Genomic DNA, 27,124 nt, shown 5'->3' with positions numbered 1-27,124 from the left:
GAGGACAATAATTTTGTCTGTATTCTTTACTGAAGATATGCACAGGTTATTCTTCCATTTTCCGAAAAAAAACCCAACCCACAGTTAAAATTTCAGGTAGGGCAAGCTGACAAAGTTTGCACAGAATGAAAATAATTGCTAAAGAACATTCCTGAATGCCTAAGGAGCCAAAAGCTTCAGAGGAAAAAAAAAAAAACAAACCTGTGCAAATTAATCAATGCTGAGTATGCTTAAATGAAGCTAAAAGAAGTAGTAGCTGTTTGTCTGAACAGAGGTTTGATTCTTCAGAAGAGGAGGATGCTGGGAGAAGGTTGGGAAAGTTGTAAGCTTTCCTTTAAAAAATTTAGTGAAAGATAATATTGACAGGGAACTGTGCCATAAAAGAGAATTTATCTGTGGTGGATAGACAACATTTGACCATGTTTTCAAATAAGTTTATTTTACAAGTATCCTCTAATGCTGATGAAGTAAAAATTCTTCAAACAGTGTGACTCTGCACATTTTGTACAAAGGAAAAATCCAGGGCAAAAGGAGTAAATTAAGTCCTCAAATCTTCAGCCTAATTCAATAAAGTACCTTAAAAACTTACCCGTCTTGAAGAGCTCAGTGTCACATGCTTAAACTAGATACAGTTTTGTGTTCTCAGAGGCCCAACCAAGGGACAAAGTTTCCTTCCTTCCCGTGCACCTCAAGCACAAAATGCAACACTGTGTACACCAGAATTAAACTTGTGGCTTGCAGGATACATCTGGCGGGCTGTCAGCCGTTCCTGTGGCCTCAGCTCACATCTCACCAACATTGCAAAAGCCCGTTCCTTCAGCAGATTACTGGCTCTCAGCAGCTACTGCTGCCACCGCACCCTGCCCAGAGCCACTGCCAACTGTTTGTGCAAGGTTCCCAACAGCAGCAGGAACACGTCAGAAGAACAAACAGGAGCAGAGAACAAGTACAGAAGATTTTCCAAGGCACTTCGGCCCCCTCATTTAAGCACCTTGACTCCATGCATTTAACTTAGGTCAGTACTCAGAATACCTATCCCCACGTGTCCTGGTTTCAGCTGGCATAGAGTTAGTTTTCTTCCTAGTAGCTGGTACAGTGCTGTGTTTTGGATTCAATGTGAGAATAATGTTGGTAACACGCTGATCGTTTAGTTAGGTTAAGTGCTACTTAGCAACAAGTTAAGGATTTTTCAGTCTCCCATGCTCTGCCAGCAAGGAGGTATACAAGAAGCTGGGAGGGAGCATGGCCAGGACAGCTGACCCGAACTAGCCAAAGAGATATTCCGTACCATAGAGTGTCATGCTCAGTACATAAACTGGGGGGGTTGGCCAGGAGGGGCAGATCACTGCTGAGGCATCAGCCAGTGGGTGCTGAGCAACTGTATCAGGCATCACTTGTTTTTTCTTGCGTTTTTATTTCTTTTTGTTATATTTCTTTTCATTACTATTATATTTAATTATTATTGTTATTATATTTTAGTTTAGTTGTTAAACTGGTCTTATTCAACCCATTAGTTTTACTTTTTTTTCCATTCTCCTCTCTGTCCCACTTAGGGTGGGAGGAAGGGGGGAGCAAGCAGCTGCGTGGTGCTTAGCTGCTGGCTGGGTTTAAACCACAACACCACATAAAGAAAAAAAAGTCTTTTCCTTACAACCAGTTGTAATTTATAGCTACTCTATTGCCTGAAGCATGACACAAAAGTAAATGTGATCATTTTCCTCCACTTACCTTTCTTGTTAATAGACTTTTGCGCCTCATTCCGCAAGCCTCTAGCTGAAGTCGACCTCGCAATGCCAATTCAATTAACATACAGCCACGCAATCCTGACGAGATGCAATCATTCCAGAATGATGTGTAACCCTGGGAAAAATGAAAGACAGTAAGATATCTCCATCTTCACCTGAAAGCAAAAAGAGGTTTACTGCGTTCTCTAAGCCATTCTCCTGCCTTCATATACTTTTGAAGTAGCATCACTAGTCAACTATCATTCCTGTACTGAAAACATGAAAGGCAGACTCATCCCCTATTAGTTTTGACACTTAGTCCCTGCTCTTTGAAGAACTGGGAAACCTCAGGAAAGTGATACAAAAAGAAACAGCGAATTATCAAGAACTGTGAGATATAAAAGTGTACTTTATATAGTCAAAATAAACTTAATACATTTTTAAGACATCAAGCGTTTGGCATTATTGACACCACACAGGTTTATCAGTTTCCTGAGAAATAGTAACATGATTTTACATCCTGAAACAATATGGCACTGATAAAGAGGTAACAACCTGAAAATCGATATTAAGTAAAATATGGGGTATATTGGAAACACAAACGTGACAATCAGCACAAACCACAAGACAGATTTTTTTTTTTAGCTTGAGTACAGTAAACCAAAAGTTTTCAAGCAAATATTTGGAACAGCTACTATTTTGTCATTTAAGTCCTTTGAAAACATGTATTTTTAAAGTTTAATGCATATTGTTCTTACACAGACTGCAAAACTGCACACCACATTTATTCTATGAACCACACTACATCTACCACACTTTTTCATCTGTATTTCTGCATTGATAGCTGTCTGCTTAAAGGGCAGAACAGAGCATTTGACCCAATACATTTACTAGATATCTACACTTTTGTACTTCACTGCTCAAAAATTATGACCAAAAATATCTTATGAAAAGGATTCTATTCTACCTACGAGTAGCCAACACAATTCTTCCATATTTTTTAATATTTAATTATCTAAGACAAACCAAAGTCATCCTGAGAAATGTCTTCTATTTTGAGAAATGACTGCAGAAACACTTGGTATGATCCAGAAGGATCTTCCAAAACTCCTCTAGTGATGCACCTCTGAAAATATCCACTTTGGGATACTTCAGAGAAAAGTGCTGCAAACAAGAAAAAAAAAGGATAGCATTCCCTTTCATAAAATTTATCTTAACCAACAACAAAGACTAGCTTAAATCAAGAGCAATTCAATTTTATTCTATTCACAGATGAAAGCTGACAATGTATAGAGATACAAGATGCACATATCTGAAGTCCACTAAACTTACAAACCGGTCCCTAACTAATGTATGCCATTAAACACAGATTTCCAGTAACGTGATAATATTTGTTTCCATTTACCTCTCAGCTATTTTCAAGAGCTGTATTATGTAGTTTATAGATGACCAATACTTTTGAAAAGCTGACAAAAGCTCTGAATCTCTAGAAAGTAATTACTGAAATATGTCACAGATATTTATTTAAAAGGCCGTGAATACAAGCTTGGAAAGGCATTTGAGAAGTTATCTAATCAGCCTTCTACTCACAAAGTATGAGCTCCTCTCATAAGTCAGCCATTCTGTAAATTAAGATTCTGGTTGACACCAGACATTTCTTTGCCAAAAAAACATGCAAGATAAGGTGCCGTATTTGCTTGACAGAAAAAGAAAAATCCATAAAAGAGATGACTCCGACATTCTACCATTTTCAATCAAATAGTCTCTTTACATAGTAATTTTCGAAATCAGACAACACATATGCAAAGTAAAAATCTACTGCACAAACTTACAGCTGTGGCACAATAAATGCACACTTCTTTCTACTCACAAGAAGTTTCATATTATCATGCAAACAATTAAAGCACTAATTTTTCTTCCCCCTTTTGTTTAGTAATGAAAATTGCATTTATTTTTTAAAATTACTATTTTTCAGTGAAGTGATGTTAACTACACTGCTCCTGGCAACAATTACCAGATGTAAACTCCTCTGCTCCAGCAGTTCTTCAACATATATGATCACAGGCTGTGGGTTGCAGAGAAATACAGAATTGTAGAATAATTCAGGTTGGAAGGGACCACAGCAGTTCTTTAAGTCCAACCTCCTGCTGAAAGCAGGTTCAGCTATGAAGTCAGATTAAGTTGGTCAGAGTTCTATTCAGGCAAGTCTTGAAAACTGCCAAGGATGGAGACTGCACAACCATCCAACATTTTTTAATCAAGTGATCCTGAAAGGCAGCTCAAAAAGAGTATATTCTTCATAAATGGAACTGCTTGCTCTTAGATGCCATCAAAGTCACGAGAATGTATACTGCATCACCACCTTCCCCCCCCCAACCCCCCCCAAGGTTCAGAGTTTGCAGGTGATCCACTAGAGAAGGAACATCATATTTCAATACAGAGATTATACTGCTATTAACAAAGTGAGGAAGGAGATATTTTAAAAGAGTCAGTGTCATCCTGTACATTTTTCAATCCATTAAACTGATCCTTCCAGACAGTTCAGGCAGACAGACTGATTGTTTTTGGCACTTACTGCAAAGACCTCAGACAACTGGAGGAACCTTCACTGAAGGTCAGTTTAGCACACAACAGTTTAACTTAATCATCCTTTAAATTAACTCAAACTTCCTGGTGTAACTGAAAATGAGTAGAAGCAGACATTTTGTCTCTGACATTGCAAACAGCTTCTTGACACCTACTTTAAATGGCATACAGCATAACTAGAAACAGGTGCACAAAAGAGAAACAATAATGCTCAGCATTACAGAACTACTGCCTATTTTAAAGAGGCTATAGATGGACAGTGAAGAAAAGAGAAGTGAAAGGGGTAGAGAGAATAATAATATACGGAGAGGGAAAATAGCAATATAGAGTGACGTACGACTTGCACAGGAAACAATTGTTTTTTCATTTTCCAGAGAAAATGACTAAAAGGTGGTAAATGAAGCTAGCTCACAGGTTGGAAGAGTCAAAGGCCAACTTCTTTTTTATGTTTCTATTCAGCTGTTTTTACAGGAAGGCAAAAGTTTTTAAAAATTTCTTTAAAAAATGAGTTAAATTCATAGGAGATTGATAATGAAGTTTGACAGACAGCAAGGGATCTATAAACCAAGCTCGCATCCAGTTGAAGTTGGTGTATGCTGGAGGAGTCTTCATCATTCTGTGCACACCCATTCCCTGAATGTTGCCTGGCCATTGCTCATTACAGGTTATGGAACAAGATAGGGATTTGGTTTGACCTTTTAGCACTGTTCTCACTGTTATTCCAAATACCTAACAGTCTCAAAGTCCTTGGATTGAAGATCAAAGACCACTATTTATAGATGTAAGTCATTCCACTATTTAATGCTCTTAAACAGCACTAGTATTCTCACAAATACAACATCAAGTATTTTTACTCTATCTGTCTTCCTACAAGTCTTTCATAGTTTTATAAACATCCTAACTCAATGAAATACTTATTTCATTAAAGTTGCTAAGCAGCAGGGGGAAGAAAAAAAAAAAATGTCTTACAAGACAGGGAATTATTTTTATCTGACAGCAATCACAATAGAATAGCACTTTAAGCTATGAATAGCTTGCAAGACAATTTTAAATCTATGTCGATTCAAAGATCAAAAGAATGCTTACAATGGTCATGTTTATTTACACAACACAGTGCAAAAGCATTTTTTGTCAGAGCTGACCTAGAAATTTTCAGGTAAAAAATTCGTTTTGCTAGACAAGCATAAAGGGAAATTAGAATAAAGTTTATAACAGAAACTTGTTACCATATTAACTTTGAAGCTCAGACTTTCCACCCAGGTATGGTAAAGCACAGAGCTATTCCTTCTGCTTAAAGAGTAAGTTATCCAAAATCCATGTTCATTAGGCCATTTCTCTCCCACCACCTCCTGCAGTGTTTATGTTTATTTGCTTTCTCCTCTTCTCATCCCCCTTACACAATTTCCAGCTCACACAGGTCCTCCTGTTCAGTTAGCCATTATCCACTTGAAACTCTCACTTATTAAACAGTCCACCTCCTAACGACGGCCCTGTGCCTTGCTGTTACCCAACCTACCTTATCTTCCAGTCTGTGCTCTTACCTGCCTCTTTAGCTGCACTTCCCCATCACTGAACTGTGACACCCTCTCACTTACACTGGGCTCCCTCCCCATCTCATCTTACTGTGACATGTAATACATTAACTTATGAATTCCAGGTTTATAAAGATCTGAATTTCTGTGACCTCACGGATTTCCTTACATATGTTCACACAGACGGTGCAGACAAGACAGCAAAGTACTTACACTATATATGGTGAGCAGCCATCTTATTCTTGTCTCTGCTCCAAGAGAGGGACAAAGTCACATGATAATTAGCAGACATACAAACAAGTAATCCCTACTGATATGCCGGGTCTAGCTCTGCTGAGCAAAGAGCAAAGCACAAGCTCTTGCAGGTTCTGCCCACTTACTGTAGGAATACGCCAGCTCAGATCCACATACAAAGTGTAAACATACACCAGTACCCAGTCTCCTACAGATGCTGACACGCAGAGTGCAACAGAAGGCACGGTTCATAGCGTATGCCACAGGGAAAGAAGGATCAGGGAAGAGACCCTGGGAGGAAACATTCTACCAATATCCCTTAAAACTTTAACTTACATCATTTCCTACATCCTTTCCTAGTTTGCCTCCAAGATCCTCGACTCTCAAACTTCATAAAGCTATGCTTAAAATGGAACAGGGTCCTACGACTTGCAAAAAAGTGTTTCTAAGGATTGCTAGAAATTATGAGAACACCTGCACAGACAAAGAAATAATGCCATTCAGCAGCTCAAAAATTATCACCCCAACTGTGAAAAACCTAACAGAATCATCTGTTTATGCTATGATAAAGCATGGCTTGATGGACAAACTATACACAAAACATGTACACATTAGCTCTGACAATACTATAGCATTCTGAATTTGGTGGCTACCCAAATATTTTGTTGAAGCACTCAGTACTAAGTATTACAGAATAGGAGCTGTTGCAGAAGTATTAAAGTACAATTCTACAAAACACATTGATTTCCAATTTTTTAAGACACTCAAAATTTAAATTTCTGGATATTTAAAATCCATAAATTACTCGAGAGATTTTGTAATTCAAAGATTATATTTTAAAAAACATTTTTACAAATGACAGATAAGACAACGCTTTCTCCATCTCTGATCCAAAAAGGCACTGCAGTAATGACCACTATGATTTACTAAGTATGTGAAAAATCAGAATGAGAAGACTAATGTCACCAAATGTGTCTGAAGGTATCTGGCACAGATCTGTGCCAAGTACATTAGTAATCTCTACATAATTGATCCTGCTTTAAGAACTTGCATGGAACTTCAAAAACATTTCAGTTAAACACAAAATGGCCAACCTTCATGGAGCAGTCATTCAGTTACCTATTACACTGCTCTACTTGGCTTCCAGGCAACTGTTAAAACTATCTCTATTTAAAACAAAAAAAGCCCCCCCAAACAACAACAAAGCCACCAAAGACCCCACCCAAACATACTTCAATATCTTCTGTTTCCCAAGTGCAAATTAAAGCCACCCAGCAGTAACAGTGCAAAAACTGCAATTAAATTGCAGATAACATTTTACACTTATAGACATTACCTCAAAATATTGACAGAAAGTAATCTTTAATGGATTAGAGAGTGAAGTTTAAAAAAAAAATACTTCCATCATAAAATTGAGTACAAAAGACTCACGCAAGACCAGGTAATCCTTTACTTAGAATACTTTGTTTAATGCGTAAGAGCTATTAAAAATCTCTTCCTACTACAGAAATACACATTCTCTCTCCAACTCTTCAGTTAACTCAGAACATGGAGAGCAGCAATTCCATTATACCTAGCACTGACCAGAAAAGAGTGAGGAAAAGTGAAAAGTCCATGAAAATCTCTCAGATTCAAAAGAAAGGAAAATATAAAAGTGTTTGCAGAGTTCCAAGCCTGCAGCTTCAAGATACACACATGGCAAGAAAAAAAGAATTATGTGTTTAACGTACTCGGTTAAGGTCACCTGTTTACAGAATGTTGTACAGCACAACATAGACTGTAGCTGCCAATGCATTTCCTGGTCTAACGCAGTGAGTCTCAAGCTATTACTGATTACAGACCACATATTGCAGCTACTGCAGACCACATAGCCACGGCAAATGGAAATCAGCTTTATAAATCTTTTAAAAAAGCATCATAAAGCCATGCAATAGTCTGTGAAGATAACTGAGGGTTACAACAGCTTGTTCACCAAAAAAATAAGATCTTTCTTAATTTTAGCAACAACAGGCCCCTCAATCCCATCCTCAGATCCACAAAGACTCATATTCAGTATTAGAGGTCAGTGTTAGGTCAAAGTTTTGGCCCTGACTCAGACTCAATTCACATTTATGAAGAACCACAACAGCAGAGCTTCCCTGGAATAATGCATGTAACTCTGCCCTGTCTATACTTCTCTTACTAAAAGCCTTTTAATTTTACATTCAGATGTAACAGTACTCCTTAAACCCTCACCTAGCACCCTCTACTTAAAAGCAAAACAGATCTATGGTAACCAAACAATTAAAGGGGAACTTTCTGAAAGAGAGACGTTCTCACTAGAGCTACCCAAAGCCCTGAATTCCTGTTCTCAGGAAATTCCAAATTCTTCTTTTATGAAAGACACAAAGAGACTTCAAAATTTAGTAAAGAATGCAATTTCTGAAAATTCATGAAGACACATCAGGAATAAAATTGTTTTAATCCTTTCCAGCCATTAGCCCCATCAGAACAGCAGCTGGCCAACTTGGAAAGTAACAGAAAGCCAAGATAAACAACAATTTCAGCTCCTGAGGAGTTTGGAAGTCCTAGCCTCTGAGGAAATATATGACAGCATATCCAGAAGACATGAAACATGTAACTTAAGAGTTTCTCAGCTAGCAGACACAATCTAGGTTAAAGAAATCTCTCATTTCAGCAAACAGTAAATTCTGAATTTACAGGTAGCCGGCTTTCCATTAGAAGATATTTCAGAGGAAATATTTCTACCAGCTCAACGCTGATGCTGAAAGATAGAAAAATTAAGACTTCCTAAACTCTGCTAGAGTTTGCCATTACTTTTATTACTTCTACATGGATGGCATTCAAATACTGGTGGTAGAAATATAAAAGCTCTGAGACATAAAACTATTGTTTTGTTTATATACAAACAAGTGTCTAACTTTCCCAAACAAGGGTTTTTTCCTTGCCATCTATTCTTTCCAATACGCAGCAGACTATTTTTATGGTATGTTCTCAGAAATCACAGATGACAAACATACTGGAAAATATTCGGTGCTTGCTGGCATCATAGGAAGTTACTGAGGATGATTATATGCAGGTCCAATTAGTCACCCTCACCAAATTATGTGCCAACACAATAAAAATACAGCTTGGAGACCTGTAAAACATACAAGGTTCAGTTCTACTATTAACATGAGACTAAGAAGAAACAGTTGTCAAAAGATGTATAGCCTGAGATGGACTAAATAAAGCAAGTGTGGAGCTTGGAAAAAAGAACACTTTGAAAGTCACTTTAGGTCATTTATAGGATTGGGCAAAGCAAACTGAGTAGTCTGCTAGTACGAGTTGTATGTGTGGGGCTGCTTTTCATGCTGCATTGCACAATTTGAAAAAAGCCTACTTCTAACATTTACACAGCGTTGTCATGAAAGGAGGATACACCTGCATGCTCACTTTGAGTAGTTATCTCAATACTGAGAACGAGAATCATGTTTTGTATGTACATAACTTTAAGATACCTGAAAGTGGCAGAGCGAAACACCGGGGGGAAAAAAGCAGGAAAAGAAACCAAGGAAAAAATGACATCCCAGTGTTTAATTACTTTCCCAGCACAAGCATCTCTTTTGAACCACTACTTTCTGCACACCATTTCAATTATTTTTCCTTCAAGAAATTAATTTCGGTTTTACTGACCTTTCAAATCAATGTCACAGCATCTTATTTTAACCTAACACAAAACCATGTAACTGGAGAAGGTACATCCTCCCCCACGTCTCCATTTTTAGCCATTTGAGGACTAAACCCAAGAATGCAGTCCGAAGCCTGAACTGCTGCTAAAGACGAAGTATCTGTTTTTTCACCCCATTGAAGCATGTTGCTGTTCTCTCCCTTGAGCTGTTCTCTCCCTGGAGCCTAAAGTAGCATTGTGTAATGAGTTAGATGTGAAACTGATCTGTCTGAAAGCTAATGGTCGGTCTCTATACTGATTCACCAAGCAGGTGAACAAATTTCAGAGACAGCACGGGAAAGGGAAGGAACACGGCTGGGACAGACAGCAAAAGGCAAGAGCATCCCCTTCAGGGACAACCCACACTTCAGTGGACAAACTGCTTTCAAAACCTGAATAGTTTTCACAACCTGAATAGTAACGGCTAGAACTACTCAGTTAGTCTTTAGGATAAAGAGCTGGGGGAAAAAAAAAGAAAAAAGAAAAAATGAAAAGCCATACATTATTGGGCTACCTGTACTGAAGCCATTCATGAGCACAATCTGCTCAGAAAAATCTAAAATGCTTAAAGCTTAAGGTATCATGCAGTATATTCATCACTACCTTCAGGTCCCCGTTTTGCACCTCAGCAATGATTACCCGATCATCATAAATTTGAAATTATATTATTTAAACCTGACAGGACAGCAATAGCATCTCTTTCCTATTCTCTGAAGCAATAGCAAGTTCTTTCAGAGGTGCCTACTAGCCTATTATTAGCCAGCACAAAGCACAGACAGAACATAATAATCCAACATCATCATCTATCACCCATTTGAAACCTACTGCAAAAGACAGGCAGAGACAATTTATGTCGAAATATGGGCTTTGGTGAGTTGTATTTAATAATGGACTTAATCACAATTGTGACAGAACTTTCACTTTTTTAGTCAAGGAGTTCCTCTCTGAAGTAGTAATTTTGGGATCTACAGAAAGACAGCAGGGGAGGGCAGAGCAGAAAGGAATAACAGCATACACTGTCCAGGTGCACTGCAGCAGGTTAAAAGTTAGTAGGAACTTTGATCTGCCACAGTTCTCACGCAAAGATGGCTGCTTCCTTCCTCTTGCATCCTATCTCCAACATAACAATCTGTTGCAAGTAACTTTACAACTTTAATCTGCCTCACAGCTATGACTGTTGATGACAAACACTGTTTTTAAGTACTTTGACTTTAATGAAGAGTAGTATCAGCTTGAGAAGCATAGGGCTATCATATTCCCCCAGAAGACAAGAACCATCTTAATAAACTGTTTCCTTTACGTAGTCTCTCTACAATTACTAATATTACATTGAATTTTTGAAAGCAGTTGGAATCACCTGAAGAAATTCTGCAACACATCTCCTTAAAGCTGCTCCCAATCCAAATAAGTAAAACACAAAATATAAGCAGTATGTGTATAGAAAGGATAATGAAAGTACCTGGTTTATTATAAATTATGTTTTCACATAGAATTTCAATCCTTTCTGTTGACCCAAAAGCTTCTTTTTATGAATTTCAAATGCATCTATGATCAGTATTCTTTTACAACAGAAACACTACTTCCTCTTGGATATTCACGTAAAGTCATATAATTAAATGGAGATACCAGCAGACAGCAGCAGGAGAGGACAAAGAAGAATAAGTGAACATCAGCTTCTGACACCTGCACATGATTCTGTGGTTCTTATCCTTTTAGCTGAAAGTAAAATTGCTGATTAGAAAAAAAGAAAAATTGCCTGCTATTGTTGCAGGAAACTAAATCTCTTCTTTGTAATAATGTAACTATAAGCAGAAGTCTCAGGCAGAGGAAAGTCAGTAATATGAAAAACCCTTAAAAGTTAGTATTTTGTCTAGGAATATCATCACTCTATAAGGAACAACTAATACAATTTCTGAATCTCTTGAAGGGCGTAGAAGTCAGCAAGATTGATGCTATATATGCTAATTTAATATTGAGCCTATTTTATAAAATATTTTTCCAACAAATCTGATACCTGACTTCTTGAGTCAAACCTAAAACTTCAACATCCTTTTTCAGAGCAGGAAACTCTTTAAAAGTGTACCTTATTTCTAATATAAAACATTTATTAAGTTTTTTCTTCCAGCATACTGTTCCAAGAAGCTTCGCAACATAAAAATAAGCAAATGTCCTGTAAAAACAAACACAAAATTAAAAAAAAAAAAAATCCACAAACTCTTCCAAGTTCTCAATAACAAATAGAAAAGCTCGTCAATACTAGAACTGTATTTTTATTCTGATAATTTGAAGCTCTAGATCCTCTTGTGCAGCCAGCCAGCATTTGTTCCTCCTCAACTAGGTCCTTATACAGATTTCTGTAAAGCTCTGATTCAGCTTCAGTAACCTTAGACAGACTGTAAACATGTAAAGCACCTTAAACTCCATCAAGAGCCAATTAAAAGTCTTTTTACCAGCCTAACTAAACATACTTGTAAGAAGCTGGGGGAAAATGCAAACAGTAGGAAACAATGATGGAAAAGGAGAAAAAAGGAAAAGCTTCATTGCAACATGCATCAAAGGCTGGAATGTCCAAAATTATTTGAATCCTCAAGGTAAAAATCAGGCTGCTCTCACCACAAGTATCTTATTAATTCATCCATTTTCACTTTCAGGGGATCAAAAATATCTATTCTTTTCCTTCCATTGCAGGTTATTGCAATTTAATCTACCCAAAGATGAGCGTAACCACAGCACATAAACTCTGGCTGACAGTGAGTAAGTCCCAAACAAGAAAAGTTGACATGGTCAGATCAAGCATGTGCTTTAATGACCTAGATATTCTCTGTTACTTTCTCATATACATTCAATACAGATGTATCAATTTATTAAGTCTAACAGCTATCAATTTATTACCTCTAAGAAAATCTTATACTCCATGACACTACAGTACTGCACAATGCCAGATTAAAACACAAAACCAAATTCAGCTTGTGTGTCAGCGTTCTCTGGCAAGACCCAAATCAATTTCCTTTGGCAAGGAACTACGTGCTTTTACCCCAACTTATTCACACTGAGCTGAAAATACAATGTTCAGGGTTAGGGTCTTGCTTAAATAACTCTTGAATAATAGTTTCAAGCTCTTCCTTCCTTTATAGACCTGTAAGACAAACAGTTCTGGAATACAAGAATGATGGTAAGCTGAGAATATGCTCAAAATTTTTTTCTCATGTTTAGGTTTTAAGAGAACAAGCAACTCTGAAATGCAAAACTGATTTTTGGTTCTGACAGCAGCAAGATTCAATAAAATTTATGATTATCTAAAAAATTATAAAAAGACAAACCCTCCATTTTACTTATAAAATTGTTTTCACATCTACTGTCTGTCAGATTTTGATTTTCACTGCTTCTACAGATTTGGTACAATCTGGTTTAAGACATATTTGGTTAAAGACATGACCCAGCTTCACCTGACAGGAATGCATTCAGAGAAGGCTGCTTTATATATTATACAGTATATGTAATAACCAAAACTGAGATAATTTTTCAGGTAGCTCTTAAACGGGTACAAAGGAATTTCAGATCCAGTAAAAGAACTATAGTTCTTTCTATCTACATAACTGGGGAAAAAAAAAGCACTTCTAAAGACAAAATAATGTTATGAGACATTCATCCCTTTTACTAGTCATCCCTCAAAAATAGTAATAAAAAGATGAAACAACATGCCCAGAACTTGTGAATATTCAAGATACTCAAGTAAAATACCTGCTAGAGGAATACTCTGGATTTTCTCATGTGTCAAAGGGAAAATAGTCAAACTTCAAATCATTTGCAATTAAAATAAACTGGATTCCTCTTCCTCCTCTTCACACTAGACTAAGGGTCTATGCCAACCTATACCTAGCTAGCTCTTTGCTGCCAATCTTACCTTTCAAGCAAGCCATAACCTTCTCAATCCAGAAGGTTGCAGGAACGTCTAATGCTACATCCTGACCTACGGAACTTTTCAAAAGCACGGAAGTGTTTATTATTGGAATACTACCATGTGAGGACTTTGATGTCTGACTGCAGTCCCTCTTGATTATTTCTTCTTTTGATTCAACTGAAATCATTAGCCATTTTACTTGAACGTAAATTGTAGTCTAGTTATAAACAGAAGATAAGTTAGTGAGGAAAATCTCTGACGTGTTCTGACAGCCAAACACTAGAAACACTTTAGAAAAGCACGCACACATATTCTACAAAGCATAGTATCACTGACAAGAAACTTATCAGGTATTTGATTAACCTGCTGCTGTATTTAAGAATAAATAACAAAGAGCAACCGCTGTTGACTACTGAAAGCGCTAAAGCCAAATGCTATTGCCCGGCTTTTCAAGCAAGTACACAGCTATACATTACGTAGACACATCTCTTCATTAAAATCAAGGTAATAAAAAAACAATTTTGCTGAAGAGGAAGCAACTAACACAAGCACACTGTCGAACCCTACAAGACCCCTGAACAAATCAACACTTAGGAGTCTGACTGTTCATTTAGGAATGAAAAGGCAAACTTAAAAGCCTAACTTTCAGCATCATTAAGTGTAGCCACATGAAGATAATGACTGCAAATATTTGCACGGCTCTTGCAAAGCCACCTTTCATCGGGGTCCAATCTCTATTCTCCATACTTGGTGCAAAATAAAGATGTAATTAATTTATTCCATAACCTGCAAATTGATTTCTACATTACCAGCTATTGTCACTGAGCATAAAATCTGACATTTATTTGAAAGAAATGTTTAGTAAGAACTGGTGCTGAAATCCTCTACATCAGATATTTCACTCAAAAAAACAAGTCTTCCCACAGTAAATACAGCAGGATCAGAAAAACAGCTCGTATCCTGCCTAGATCTAACAACCAGAAGCTTACAACATAAACCTTGCACACATTTAGTGTCTGCTAGTTGTGGGCTGACCATGACTGGCAGCTAAATCCCACATAACCACTCCCCAAATCCCCCCAAGCAGGATGGGGGGAGAAAATAAGCAAAAGTGAAAAAACAAAGTGATACAAAACACTCACTCATCACCTCCCATAATCAGATTGATGCCCAGCCAGTCCCAAGCAATGACCACCCACACACCCCCTCCCTCCCCTTCTTTTTTATTGCTGACCATGACACTATACAGCATGGGATATCCCTCTGGTCAGCTAGGGTCAGCTGTCCCGGCCGTCCCCCTCTTCCTGCCTCTTGCACACCCCAACCTACTCACTGTGGGGTGAGCAGTGTGAGAAATGGAGGTGGCCTTGATGGTGTGCACACACTGTTCAGCAACAGATAAAACATGAGTGTGTTACCAACACTCTTTTGTGTCATCAACACTGTTTTGGTCAAAAATTGAAAACATAGCACCATACTGGCTGCTACGAAGAAAATTAACTCTACCCCAGTCAGGTCCAGTACACTTCTCTTAAAAACAGTAAGAAAAACCTAAATCTGGTATGTCCTTCTAATACAGACAAAACAGGACTAATACTGGCTAAGTAACAGGTGGAAGTTTCACTAACTCTGACAAACTAGGCTACATTAAAACTACAATTCCCTCCTCGAGGTTTATAAATATACTGTATCTGCCCCCAAATACAACAGCTATCCCTCTCTTTTACCTTTTCTCCTACAGTGGTCACAATTTAAATCACTATGTAAAGCACTGTGTTATTTCAAACTGGGGAGCTGTACTATGTTTCATTTGGAGGGATTTGCATCCAATCATTAATGTGGATGGATTTCCAGTCATGTCTTGTGTGTTTAAAACAAATGTACATAAGGGATAGATATTCCTCTCTTCTTTTACTAAACTTCCCCTAGTTTTCTTATCAGTTTGTTCTTTTCAGAACAGGTCTCTCACTTGTTTCACTTATCCAGGTGCAAACAATTTTCAAGAAACATAATAATGCCATGTCAACATTTTCATTATGACATAAAAGAATTCCACTCATTGCACTGTTCTTGCATCAGAAGGAACAAGTTCTTCCATTAGTACTTAACATGTACTAACTGTAAACTGAATCTCAGCCACAGGCTGCAGATACTGCTAAAGCAGAAGTCACGTTTAAATATCCAGCACCGGCAAAGTAGTTGAAATTAGCGCTTCCTAAATGATTAGTATGGATTGAACATCTATCTAGCATTTACCTCAATCTAGCCAATAAATATTATATCTGCCTCCTCCACTGTGCAATGCAGAAGACATACTGAAATGGCAACCTAATATGTACGGAATGCTTCTCTTGTGGTAGAGGCTGACGAAAGTGGAAATGCCAAAGTAAAATCAAGTTTCTACTGAAGTAAAATATGGAAGTGCAATACGCTGTGCTCTACAAGAATGACTGCCTAAATAGAAACCTCATGGTACAGCCCATGTACAAAAGACACCTAGCCTGGCAGTTAAGGACTCTGTAAATAATACAGCCACATAATGCTATCTATTAAGACCATAAAGACAGATGACTAGAAAGCGTACAGCGATAAGCAGTTTACAAGTGCTTAAAAGAATATCTGCAACTGAAAGACAAGCCCAACAGACTGATTTCCCAGTGTGATGAATAAATTCTGTAACATACATAAATAATAAAGAGCCAAAAGTGTAACACCTCTCCAATTATAAAGATCTAGCCTACAAGGCATACAATTTTATTAACGGTCCAACAAAAATACTAAAAACCGGCTTGAAATGCAATAGTCTAGTGTAAGATAACTGGGTGAGGTGGGGAAGATTTGGCATGCATAATACTGGTTTGCACTCAGACTAACAGCTTAGTCATAGTACCACACACCTTTGTGCTCCCACTCATCCAGGCTTACCTACAGCGCACTTAGAGGAAAAGAACAGTCATGCACTATTTTTTACATGTAAGCTTGTAATTTTTATGCCTGAAAAGTGTATGTGAATTCATTCTGCAGTAACATTTTATTAATATTTCTGAAAGAAAAGAAATTATTGAAATTGATCTAAGACCTGTTTGCAAGCTGGCAAAAAAAACCCAGTTAAAAGTGGCACACTATACATTTAGCAGTATTTTTTCTTTCTTTACTAAAAGTTATGAGAAAACAGATTGAGAGTGCTGTCTATGCAGAGGAAACCAAGCCACACATTTACTCCAGACTAGCTTCCCCGTTCCCCCAGTAATGCAACACAGAAGTGACTATGTGCTATAGTAATTATTTGCTCTGTGAGTAAGAAAGTAATTCCTGAATGTGAAGTGTCTGCAACACTTAGCCTGGTCAATTTACCCTTGCAGAGAAGGCCCGTTACATGAAGTTTAATTGAGATAAATTAATTAACTAATTAAGATAAATGCTGCAGTACTTGAACTACTTTAGGATCAATAAACACCTGAAACAATACCACTTTTTCTTTAATATCAAATATAAGTTTTCAGTTCCATGATTATCTCCCTTCTAGCAATTAACAGCAATACTTTCTTATGTATAATGTATGCAAATTTTTAAATAAAAACAGCCTGCTATAGGGAGAGGAAGAAGAGTTAAATCTTTGGTTTTTTAAGAGCACTTTAGAATTACAGATTTGTTTAAGAGCACTTGGAAAAACTGAGAAGTATCACTAGAAAAGCTTTGACAATGTTTTTGTCTTTCCCGTACACTAGCAGCTTGACATAAAAGAAAGGACTACACTACACTTGAAGTTATCCATGAATAAATAATGTAGATTACAGATTAGCTATGCTGTAAGAGCAGGGACAACCACACTATCTGCATGCAGAACCATGAAATATAGACACCATTTCAACACATAAAGTCAACTTGTGTCCAAAATGCTACTTCCAAATCAGTGTGTCCTCTGAAGAGGTCAGAAGCAGGATTTACTCACAGCAGCACAGCAAAGAGGCACTTCACTGCATCTTGTAGCACACAGAATTGGGGTACTCCTCCTCCCACACCTCCTGTCTTCTCCTAGCCTGTAAGTTATGTATGGACATGAAGTAAAAAAAGAACTAAAAAGGTATGCAACTATGAAAGAAAGGATTTTTCACCACAGACATTACACACTTTGTTGTTATTAGGCCCAGAACATTTGAGAAGAAGCACGTCTTTGTCAAGGTTTCAACACATTCATACATCATTCTTCAACTGAAATGCGAATTCCCAGTAGACGCCTCTTCATGTTTCACTCATTTGTCTCAGAAATTTTCCAGCAAAACTTGGGAGCTTTTGAGTTGACATTCAGGCTGTTGTTGAAACTTTTTTTATGAGTGGGGGAAAAAAAAAAAAAAAAAAAAAGACTAAAAAGATATGAAGAAGACTTTTCATTTGTTACACAGGCAAAAAAACCATGACTTTGGCATCATAATATGAATTTCACAAAACCAAATCTTAACATCAGGGAAAATGCCACTCACATATTGAATGTTTACAAAATTCCTATTTCACTTTTCAGAAAAATCTCTTTAGGATTAAAATATAAAAGTCAGTAACAAATCCCGACACTCGTATTTGTAAGAAGAATAAAGGAACTACATTTTAGCACTAATCTGATCAACACAAAACAGCATATCTGAAGCAGGCAAACTGGCTCCCTAACAACTTATTTCAATACCACAAAAAGTATCATAAGTTGGAGACCTTCGCAAGAACTATTTGGACAAAAGCTATGCTGCAACACTAAGTCTTCAGCCATAAATGAAGTTTCTGAGGGCCAAACATGAGTAGGAAAGATCCAAGATAATTTCTGTAACTAAGAAAGTGATTTAACATTACTTCACTAGCACAAATGACATTTTAGTCTTCACCAAAGAAAGAGTAAATAAAACCAGAAGTATTTACTTTGCAGTACACCACAGCACATGACAATTATTTCAGCTTGCTTTATGTTTTCTTTCAGCAAACAAGGAATTGGTTACAGATCAAATAAATATTTTAATCTTAGTAGGTGCCATGTCTCTATAGCTGCTTCAATCTGTTTAGTTGTGGCACAATGTATAGTTAGGGGCAGCTGTGTGTATTTCTGTACTTGAATAGGTTCCCAACGTGTACTCAGAGAGAACTCTAAAAAACCCCAAAAATAAAAGCACCCCTACATGCACAAAAAACTTGAACTTAAATAAAATAAAGTTATAGAGCACAGCCATCTAGCAACCTCTCAGTTTTCTATGGGACTGAGTTACGAAATGTCTGGAAGAGCTGTAATGAACAAACTGGCCTGTACTCATCTTTTAGCTGCCGTTTTTAAATAAACTAACTTTTAATATTTACCACTCCCTTCTTTGGGGAGTGATATCCTCAGATGCTTCAGTAGTTCTACAGAATAACCTGACTATTGCTGTGGCTCTGACCCATTCTACTGCAATACTATTTTTAACCTAATACAGCAAAGTATGTTATTTCAGTGAGTATTTTTTAATTCCTGCAGCAATGGCCTATTGCTCCAGTCTAAATGGATGAACACAAGTCCCTTTCCCAGCCATGTTTCTGAAGGGTTTCCAAATAAGTGTGGGTGTTCTTGTGATACTCCCTGAAGAGTTCTAGTAACATATTCTGTTCCAGTATATTATCTGCACCTCTAGGGACACCGCATCTGTCATGTTATGCAAGTATGCACATATTTCAGCACATATCCCTTATAACCTATCTTGACCTTGAAATACAGAAATAGTTATGTATACACAGAAGAGACAAATGGAAGACAAACCATTGGTGGAAAAGAGCAACCAGTACACATACATCAAGTACAATTCAACGGGAAAAAAAAAAAAAAGGCCATGTCCTAGAAGCACGTGGGAATGCAGTTAATTGTTCAAGCATCAAGAAAGGGATTGAGGCATGCTGTGTTTGTTTTAGGGCAGCCAGACATTCCCCTCACTGAAATCAAACTGCAGCAACAACCAGGCAACAACTCAGAAGTTTTGCTGTGGTTATTAACAATCATCACACTATCCTGAAAGCAGGATTCACATAAATATCTAACAGACTCCTAGAAATATTGAATTCATCAATCCATCACTGCCTGGATCATCCTGAAGAATCTTCTCCTAAGAGTAAAGACTCTGTCACCTACACTTACAAAATATAAATGGTAGGTCCATACATGTGGGGCATTTTATATATAATTTACATGGTGTTAAGCCATATTCAACAGTGTTTAACTTTAGAAAAATAATTATCCGGAAAGCTGACAGCTAAGTTATCAATTCATATATCGTATCATATACTTTTCTGAGAGAGAAGCTGTTTTTAGGGAAACATGTTCTTCAGCCAATTCAGACTCCTTTTTTAATATGTTTTTTTATTTATTTTAAACTCAACATTAAATTATTTTATCCTGTTGGAATAAACAGGAAGGATGTTATCAGCTTTAAGTTCACTGGCTTTCAGTTGCGCTTATAGCTCACTCACCTGCCTCTGCCTTTCCCTTAGATTTAGTGTAGTTTCACAATTACACTTTAAGCCCCTATATTGCTTTTCTCTGCCTGCTGTCATGAGAAGGTCTCACACAAATGTAATGGTAAATCAATTCTACTGGAAGTTAAAACTTTGTAAAAAAGCATTTCCAGACGCATGAAGTAGGTAAGTTTTGCTTACTTATCATTAGAACAACAACAAAAAAATCATCTTCAAAAATAAGTCTATAGTTTTATTTCCAGTTTTAAAAGGAAAAAATTGTGACAAAGCATTTTACATAGTGTAGCTTGTACAGAGGGTAAAAACAGACCCAAAAACACATCTATCAAAGCTCACAGTGTATGCTACAATTTCTGCCCCCTACCCTAGAGATGACATTATCACTCTTTTTGTCTGATGTCTCAACTGCAAAATCCCAAGGGAGTTATGGATATCCGTGCCACTGTAATCACTCAGTTCCTTTTTCCATACAAAGGAATATTAGACTGTCTGCAGTGTAAGCCACTGCTGCACCCAGCAAAGTTGGATGATTTATAATTCTGATGCACACCAGTGCAAAGCTGGATTTTCAGACCCAATGTCAACTATTAACTTTTGATATACCAGGAAGATTTGCACCATATATTCTTTCTAGGAAGACAGAACGCTTCCTACCTTGAAATCTTTACAGCCTAAGGATTTTGCACACAATATTGGGGAAAAAAGAGCTTAAAGATCACCCAGTTTATCCCACCTCCTTCAAGAGAAGACCTTCTAGGCAATCCTGTCAGGTATCTGCCTTGACACACCTAACTTACTTTCCAGCAACTATTCAGGTGTATAGAAAGAGAAACGCGCATATGTGTGAGTCTTCAATTCAACAGGTGGACGCGCACATCACCGTGAATATTTATTGAGCTTATCAGGATACCATGGCAAGGTCCATCTGAAAAAATGGGAGTAGAAGAATATGGCCTAAAATACACAATCCTAGAGAGAAATAAAACATGTTATTGTAGCAGGTATATACACAGATATACCCACATGCATTAAAAAAATTATGTTAACCAGGAAAACTACTCTTTAATCTATTCATTATCAACCAGCAAATTTTTCAGATGCAATGCACTGTTAAAGAACATATAACTTATCAGCCTCTCTCCCCCATTATTCTGTGCTCATGAACACACACAGTTTTAAGAGACTTCCACCCAAATCAGTGAACTGACTTCATTAATTTACTTGCCACTAGAAAAAAAAGCAGGTTGCTTAATCTAATTCATATTATAACTCATATCTAAAACAAAGGTGTATTACGTGTCACCATACACCACATCAAACAGTCTTCCCGGTAGGACTGGCCTTCTGCAGTATGCATGCTTTTTACACTGATTGCCTCTTTCAAATGAAAAAAAATCTAACACACTGGTAGAAGGACACCTTCCTCAATGACTGTTATTCACAGTATCATGACAAACAGACTTAAGGTATAAATTCAGTAAACACAAGGAATTACATAATAATGCCATTTCCTCATTTTGAAACACTTATTCATCCAGACCCATTTTTGTCATATGTATCACCCCCAGTTTTAAGACATTTTTCACATGCAATAGTCCACAAAGTCTTAGTAGAAAGGCATGCTGAGCATTCTAAAGCACCTGAGAACCCCGTAAGTACTACAGAGTTGTGTCTGGCAAAATACATAGGAGTAGATGAGTCTCCCACATTAGAGCCATGGGACTATAAATATCACAGACTTACCCAGGCCTCCAAGTCAACCACCAACGCTGACTAGAGGCCCTGGCCCTCATCTCCAGGTCCCCATCCTGCCCCAAGCCCTACACTGCCTTCCTTACTAGAAACACGACAGCCCCTCTGCGAACTCCGCATCCAAAGGACGATCCCCACTCCCTGCCAGGCTCGCGTTTCCCCCCCGCCAAAGTCCAAGCACCTTCCCCACCTCCCCCGAAACACCGAGCCTGTTCCAGCATGCGCCCCTACCCCCAGCAACATCACAGTCCCCCGACCCCAGCAACGCCTCTGCCCCGAAGCCCCAGCACCACCCACCCAGCAGCGCCCTTGCCCCCATCCCACCCACAACCTCGCACCACTTAAGTCCCCCTTTCCCATCGACGCCCTCCACGAGCCCCCGAACAGCCGCTGTCCCCTCCGGCACCCCGCTCCCGCGGCCCTCCCCCAGCACCACCGGGCCTCCTCAGCCACCCCCCGCCCAGCGCCCCCTCACCTCGGCCCGCCCCAGCCCCACCGCCCCGGCCCCGGCCGCACCTCACGGTCCTTGAGGCCCAGGAGCAGCACCTCCTCCATGAGGGTGAGCCGCGTTTCCTTGGAGTCGCCCTTCTCGTCGTCGCCGGACTCGTCCCGGCGGCCTTCATCCTCCGGGCCGCCCCCCGCTCCCCGCTCCTTGTCGGCGGCGGCGCTGCGGGAGGCCTCGGTCCGGCGCTGCACCAGGCCGGAGCTGCGCTGGGTCAGGGAAGTCATGGCTGGAGGCGGCGGGAGGGCAGAGGCCCGCCGCGGGGACAGGGGCTCGGCGACAGCTCGGGCAGCGGCGGGGGGAGGAGAAGGGACGGGAGCCGCTTCCGCCCTATCCGCACCAGGGCAGCGGCCGGCCGAGAGGCGTCATGGGGAGCGGGGCTCGGCTGTGGCGGGGGAGGCGGGGGTAGCGGGGGCCGGCGTCCCCCCCTGCGGCGGCCGCGCTGGCGGAGGCAGTTCTCCTCCAATATGGCGGCGCGGGCTGATGTCAGCGGAGGATGTGGCAGCGCCGGGCGGGGGGGGCGCCGGAAAGGGCCGCGGGCGGCCGGCGGGAGGCGGGCGGGAGGCGCCCGCCGGGGGGCGGGGGCGCGGCGGCAGCTGGTGGCGGCGAGTGACCGTTACCCGGGGCGGTGAGGAGCGCCGGGAGGGGGCCGGCCGGTGCCCGCCGTGCCGTAACCCAGGGGCGGGGTACTGCGCTCTCTTAGATAAATGGTGTCTTTTTCCTTAAAAAGAGCCTTGTTGACAACCTTGAGTCCGCTGGATTTCATTTTTAGCCACAAGACCGTGTCCCGTTGCTAGCGCAGTCCCCCGGGAATATATCTCCGTGTGTATATATACATATGTATGTATGCGCCCGTCAGCTAAGCTCAGGTGAGCTGTCATCAGTCTTGGCTTCAAACTGAGGAGGTGGCAATCCCTCGGCTCTGCTGTCGATTGAGCATCTTTACAAACCTTTAGCCCTTGTGAACGTGACACACCAAAAACTCAAAAAAATACTTGTCAAGGCTAAATCCCATATATGTTTTTTTAGGTAGCATATTTTATTGCAGAATAAAGGTGCTTATGATGCAAGGATGGCCTATGCTTTTTAGTCCACAATGAGGATAGTGCATTTCGCCCTATTGAGATATATAAACATACATAGAATATATATCTAAGATATAAACAAAATACATATATGTATATATAGAATATGTTTTAGTGGGTTTTTTGGGTGCACCCTGTTCACCAAGAGCTCCGAGTCACTTTGTGAGACACTTTAGCCTCCATTCTTTCCCACACCCCCAGTTCTTGCATCATATGCTGTTGTGACTTGGTGATAATTCAGTGTGACTTCTTCCAGATCACTGATGAGAAAGAATAGCAGATGGACAAAACTGATCCCCAGAGGATCTGTATCACTCACGCAAGTGTTTGCTGATCATTCCTCTTCTATGTTTTGAGGCCTGCTAGTTATTCACAGTCCACGTACTGTGTGACATTCTGATTTTTTTATCTTTCTGTTTTCTTTAATGAAAATGTTTTGCTGTACCAGGTCAAATGCCAAACCAAAGCTTAAGGATATAACATCACTGTTTATCAAATAAACATTCACATAAATAAGAGATACCACAATAGCATTACAAGATCTGTTTCCTGGAAATGTCTTTTCTGAGTAGTAATTATACTCAAATATTTTTTAATTCAGTCCTATATGAGCCACTTGGATTTTACACTGAGGATTACAATCAAGATGACAGGCAAGATTAACCTGGTCATCCCTTTCACCTTCTTTTAACATAGTCACTATATTAAGCTTTCTTCCTGTTATTTGGAACTTCCAAGACTTATTGAGAATCATAAATAGAGATCAAAAAGAGGTTCCAATAAGCTCTTTTAAAAACCTGTATGCAAATTCTCCTGATTTAGTGATACAAATTACCTAGCTTTACTAATGTTGTTTAATTTTTCTTAAAGTACACTGTTAGTGGAAAGTATTTCATCTTTGTCCAATATGATAATTTACCTATTTCCCCAGAATACAAAGCTATTTATTGAACCCATTTTTTTAAAGAACTGTTAACAATTCTTACACTTCTCTTTAGTAATATCATTGTTAGAAATCAGCTTGCACCTACATTCAATTCCCTGTTTCTGTTGGCAGAAATTTCTCAACATCACTTACATTTTCTTTAATTCCTAGATTTAAGTAGCAGAGCAATACTATCTTCTTGTTTCTTGCCAATAGAAAGCACTATTTGGGCTGTTACAGTTATTAAATCACTTTCCCACTACACTAGTGTGGCATTTTAACTATGTTTGGGTTTTGTCCTGACTGTCTTTTAAGGGTTAACTGAATGTTTGTTAGCAACTCCTAATTTTTTGTTTGTTTGTTTGGGTCCTTTCTTCAATGGCCTCAGAGGACTCATCATCTTTTTCATTTTTGTGAAAATGACTTTTTAAAAGTAGTAGCTAATTATATTATTGATTTGCCCACTTTTCTGTTTCTATTACAAAAGTGATCAAATTAGGATCACTTGTAGGTTAATAAGAACTTTAATTTTGTTGACTGATTTCAATTTTATTAGGATGAGGTGTACTATGAAGTTCCTTATATGTGACAGTCACTTTTCTGACTTAGAAACTCATTTGTACAACATGAATGGTGTAATCTCAAACAAATATATTTTTTCATTACTAATTTCATTTCTGATTCTTTGTCTAATGAACCTAAACTAATAAGCTCAGTGTGAATCAAATTAAGAATGCATGTAATTGAATTTTGAGCCAATTAACTTTTTTTCTTACACCAGTGCAATGCTGATAGACAAAACAAAAATTTGAATGAAAAGGATAGCAAACAAGACATATTTCAGCATGTGATTTCGTTGATGTTGATCCTTTCGACATGACTGAGAGCTGGTGTGTTAGCAGGGACCGCTCAGCTTGTTGGATTTCCACCTAGGAGATCCTAATTTCACGACTTTCTTACCTGCAATTTATTTTATGGTACCAAGCTGTATTTGAAAAAGATTTCTGAGTCATACGTGACTTTATCAGGAGTTCAGAAGACTGTAACCCCCGACACTGTGTTTGGCACTGGCTGGTGCAACATGTGCTTTGTGTCATTTGGGTTGTCACTGGGCATCACATACAGACTCCCCTTCCTCCCCCCATCCCAATACCAGTGGCATCCAGCCTGAGAGCTGAGGCCCTACATCTTTGAAACCTTCTGCTAAGAAGTAATAATACAAAAGCACAGGCTGTAGTCTATAAATAATCTCATCTGACTTGCAGTAAATTGACCTTGTAATGCATCCTTGTTTATTATTAAGCCCATATCTGGCAGAATTTCTATTAACAGTTGCTGATGAGTCTAAGTTATCTTTACTAAATGCTGTAGACTTCAAAAGTAGCTAGATTTTTTGAACAGCTGGTACCCCACTGGAAAGTTGAAGTAAAAGGGAAAAGAGCAAAGGCATGAATGTTAGACTCTTCTTTTGTGCTGATTGCAGTTCACAGAATCACAGAATCATCAAGGTTGGAAAAGACCTTGAAGATTACCTAGTCCAACCATCAACCCAACATTAACAGTTTCCAACTCCACCATATCCCTCAGCGCTATGTTGACCCAACTCTTAAACACCTCCAGGGATGGGGACTCCACCACCTCCCTGGGCAGCCCATTCCAACGCCTAACAACCCGTTCTGTAAAGAAATGCTTCCTAATATCTAGTCTAAACCTTCCCTGGCACAACTTGAGGCCATTACCTCTTGTCCTGTCGCTTATTACTTGGTTAAAGAGACTCATCCCCAGCTCTCTGCAGCCTCCTTTCAGGTAGTTGTAGAGGGCGATGAGGTCTCCCCTCAGCCTCCTCCAGACTAAACCCCCCCAGTTCCCTCAGCTGCTCCTCATAAGACCTGTCCTCCAGACCCTGCACCAGCTTCGTTGCCCTTCTCTGGACACGCTCGAGTAATTCAATGGCCTTTTTGTAGTGAGGGGCCCAAAACTGAACACAGGAATTGAGGTGCGGCCTCACCAGTGCCGAGTACAAGGGTAAGATCACTTCCCTGTCCCTGCTGGCCACACTATTTCTGATACAAGCCAGGATGGCATTGGCCTTCTTGGCCACCTGGGCACACTCCTGGCTCATGTTCAGACGGCTATCGATCAACACCCCCAGGTCCCTCTCTGACTGGCAGTTGACATGATTTACTTCACCATGGGAGCAGGGCTTACCTCAGTAATGTCAGCAGAAAAAGTGATTGACAAACCAAGTGCAAATGTCTGTTGGGAGAGCAGGTCAAGCAAAGAGTAACTTTATTTAACACCTGAAGCAGGAGGTCACATGCTGTTAACTGTCAACAAATGTATTGTAACGAATGTCACGAGCATGACATACAGCTGGTTAAAGCAAGAAGTTGTAGAAGTCTCAACCAGGGTCTGAAACCTAAGACGTAGTGGGCAAATCCTAGCGCTACTGTCACAGAACCATAACCATAACTGCTGGGGAGATTTTTCTCTTGAAGGATGATTAGATTAATAGCTGTACCGGGTCTGGCTGAGCCAGAATTGGTTTGCCCCTGTAGCAGCCCTCATGGTGCTGTGTTTTATGTTGGGAGCTGGCAGGGTGTTGATAGCACACTGGTGTTGTGGCTACTGCTGAGTGGTGCTTACACAGCACCAAGGCTCTTTCTGACATTTCCCCCCCACAGTGGGACGGGG

At 39.4% G+C, this 27,124-nt stretch overlaps 1 protein-coding gene across 5 annotated transcripts in view; it reads right to left on the bottom strand.

Moving 5' to 3' along the window:
* The window catches only part of GOLPH3 (golgi phosphoprotein 3), a 35,898-nt gene extending 12,998 nt beyond the window's left edge, over window positions 1-22,900 (bottom strand). The window contains exons 1-5 of one of the 5 annotated variants that reach the window (XM_074856832.1): window positions 22,435-22,609; window positions 20,900-21,135; window positions 17,818-18,008; window positions 17,639-17,726; window positions 1,729-1,860 (exon numbers count right to left, since the gene is read on the bottom strand). In XM_074856832.1, the coding sequence (XP_074712933.1) occupies window positions 1,729-1,860; window positions 17,639-17,726; window positions 17,818-17,891 (294 nt within the window). In that variant the 5' untranslated portion in view covers window positions 17,892-18,008; window positions 20,900-21,135; window positions 22,435-22,609. Of the gene's footprint in view, window positions 1-1,728; window positions 1,861-17,638; window positions 17,727-17,817; window positions 18,009-20,899; window positions 21,136-22,434 lie in introns of all 5 variants that reach the window. The other 4 variants (XM_074856831.1, XM_074856833.1, XM_074856834.1 and 1 more) reach the window with 4 other exon arrangements.
* Window positions 22,901-27,124: the final 4,224 nt, after the last annotated feature.

The sequence above is a fragment of the Strix uralensis genome, chromosome Z, assembly GCF_047716275.1.
Source record: "Strix uralensis isolate ZFMK-TIS-50842 chromosome Z, bStrUra1, whole genome shotgun sequence".
NCBI lineage: Eukaryota > Metazoa > Chordata > Aves > Strigiformes > Strigidae > Strix > Strix uralensis.
Note: the sequence above shows the minus strand (reverse complement) of the source record. Positions and strands in the feature narration are given on the sequence as shown.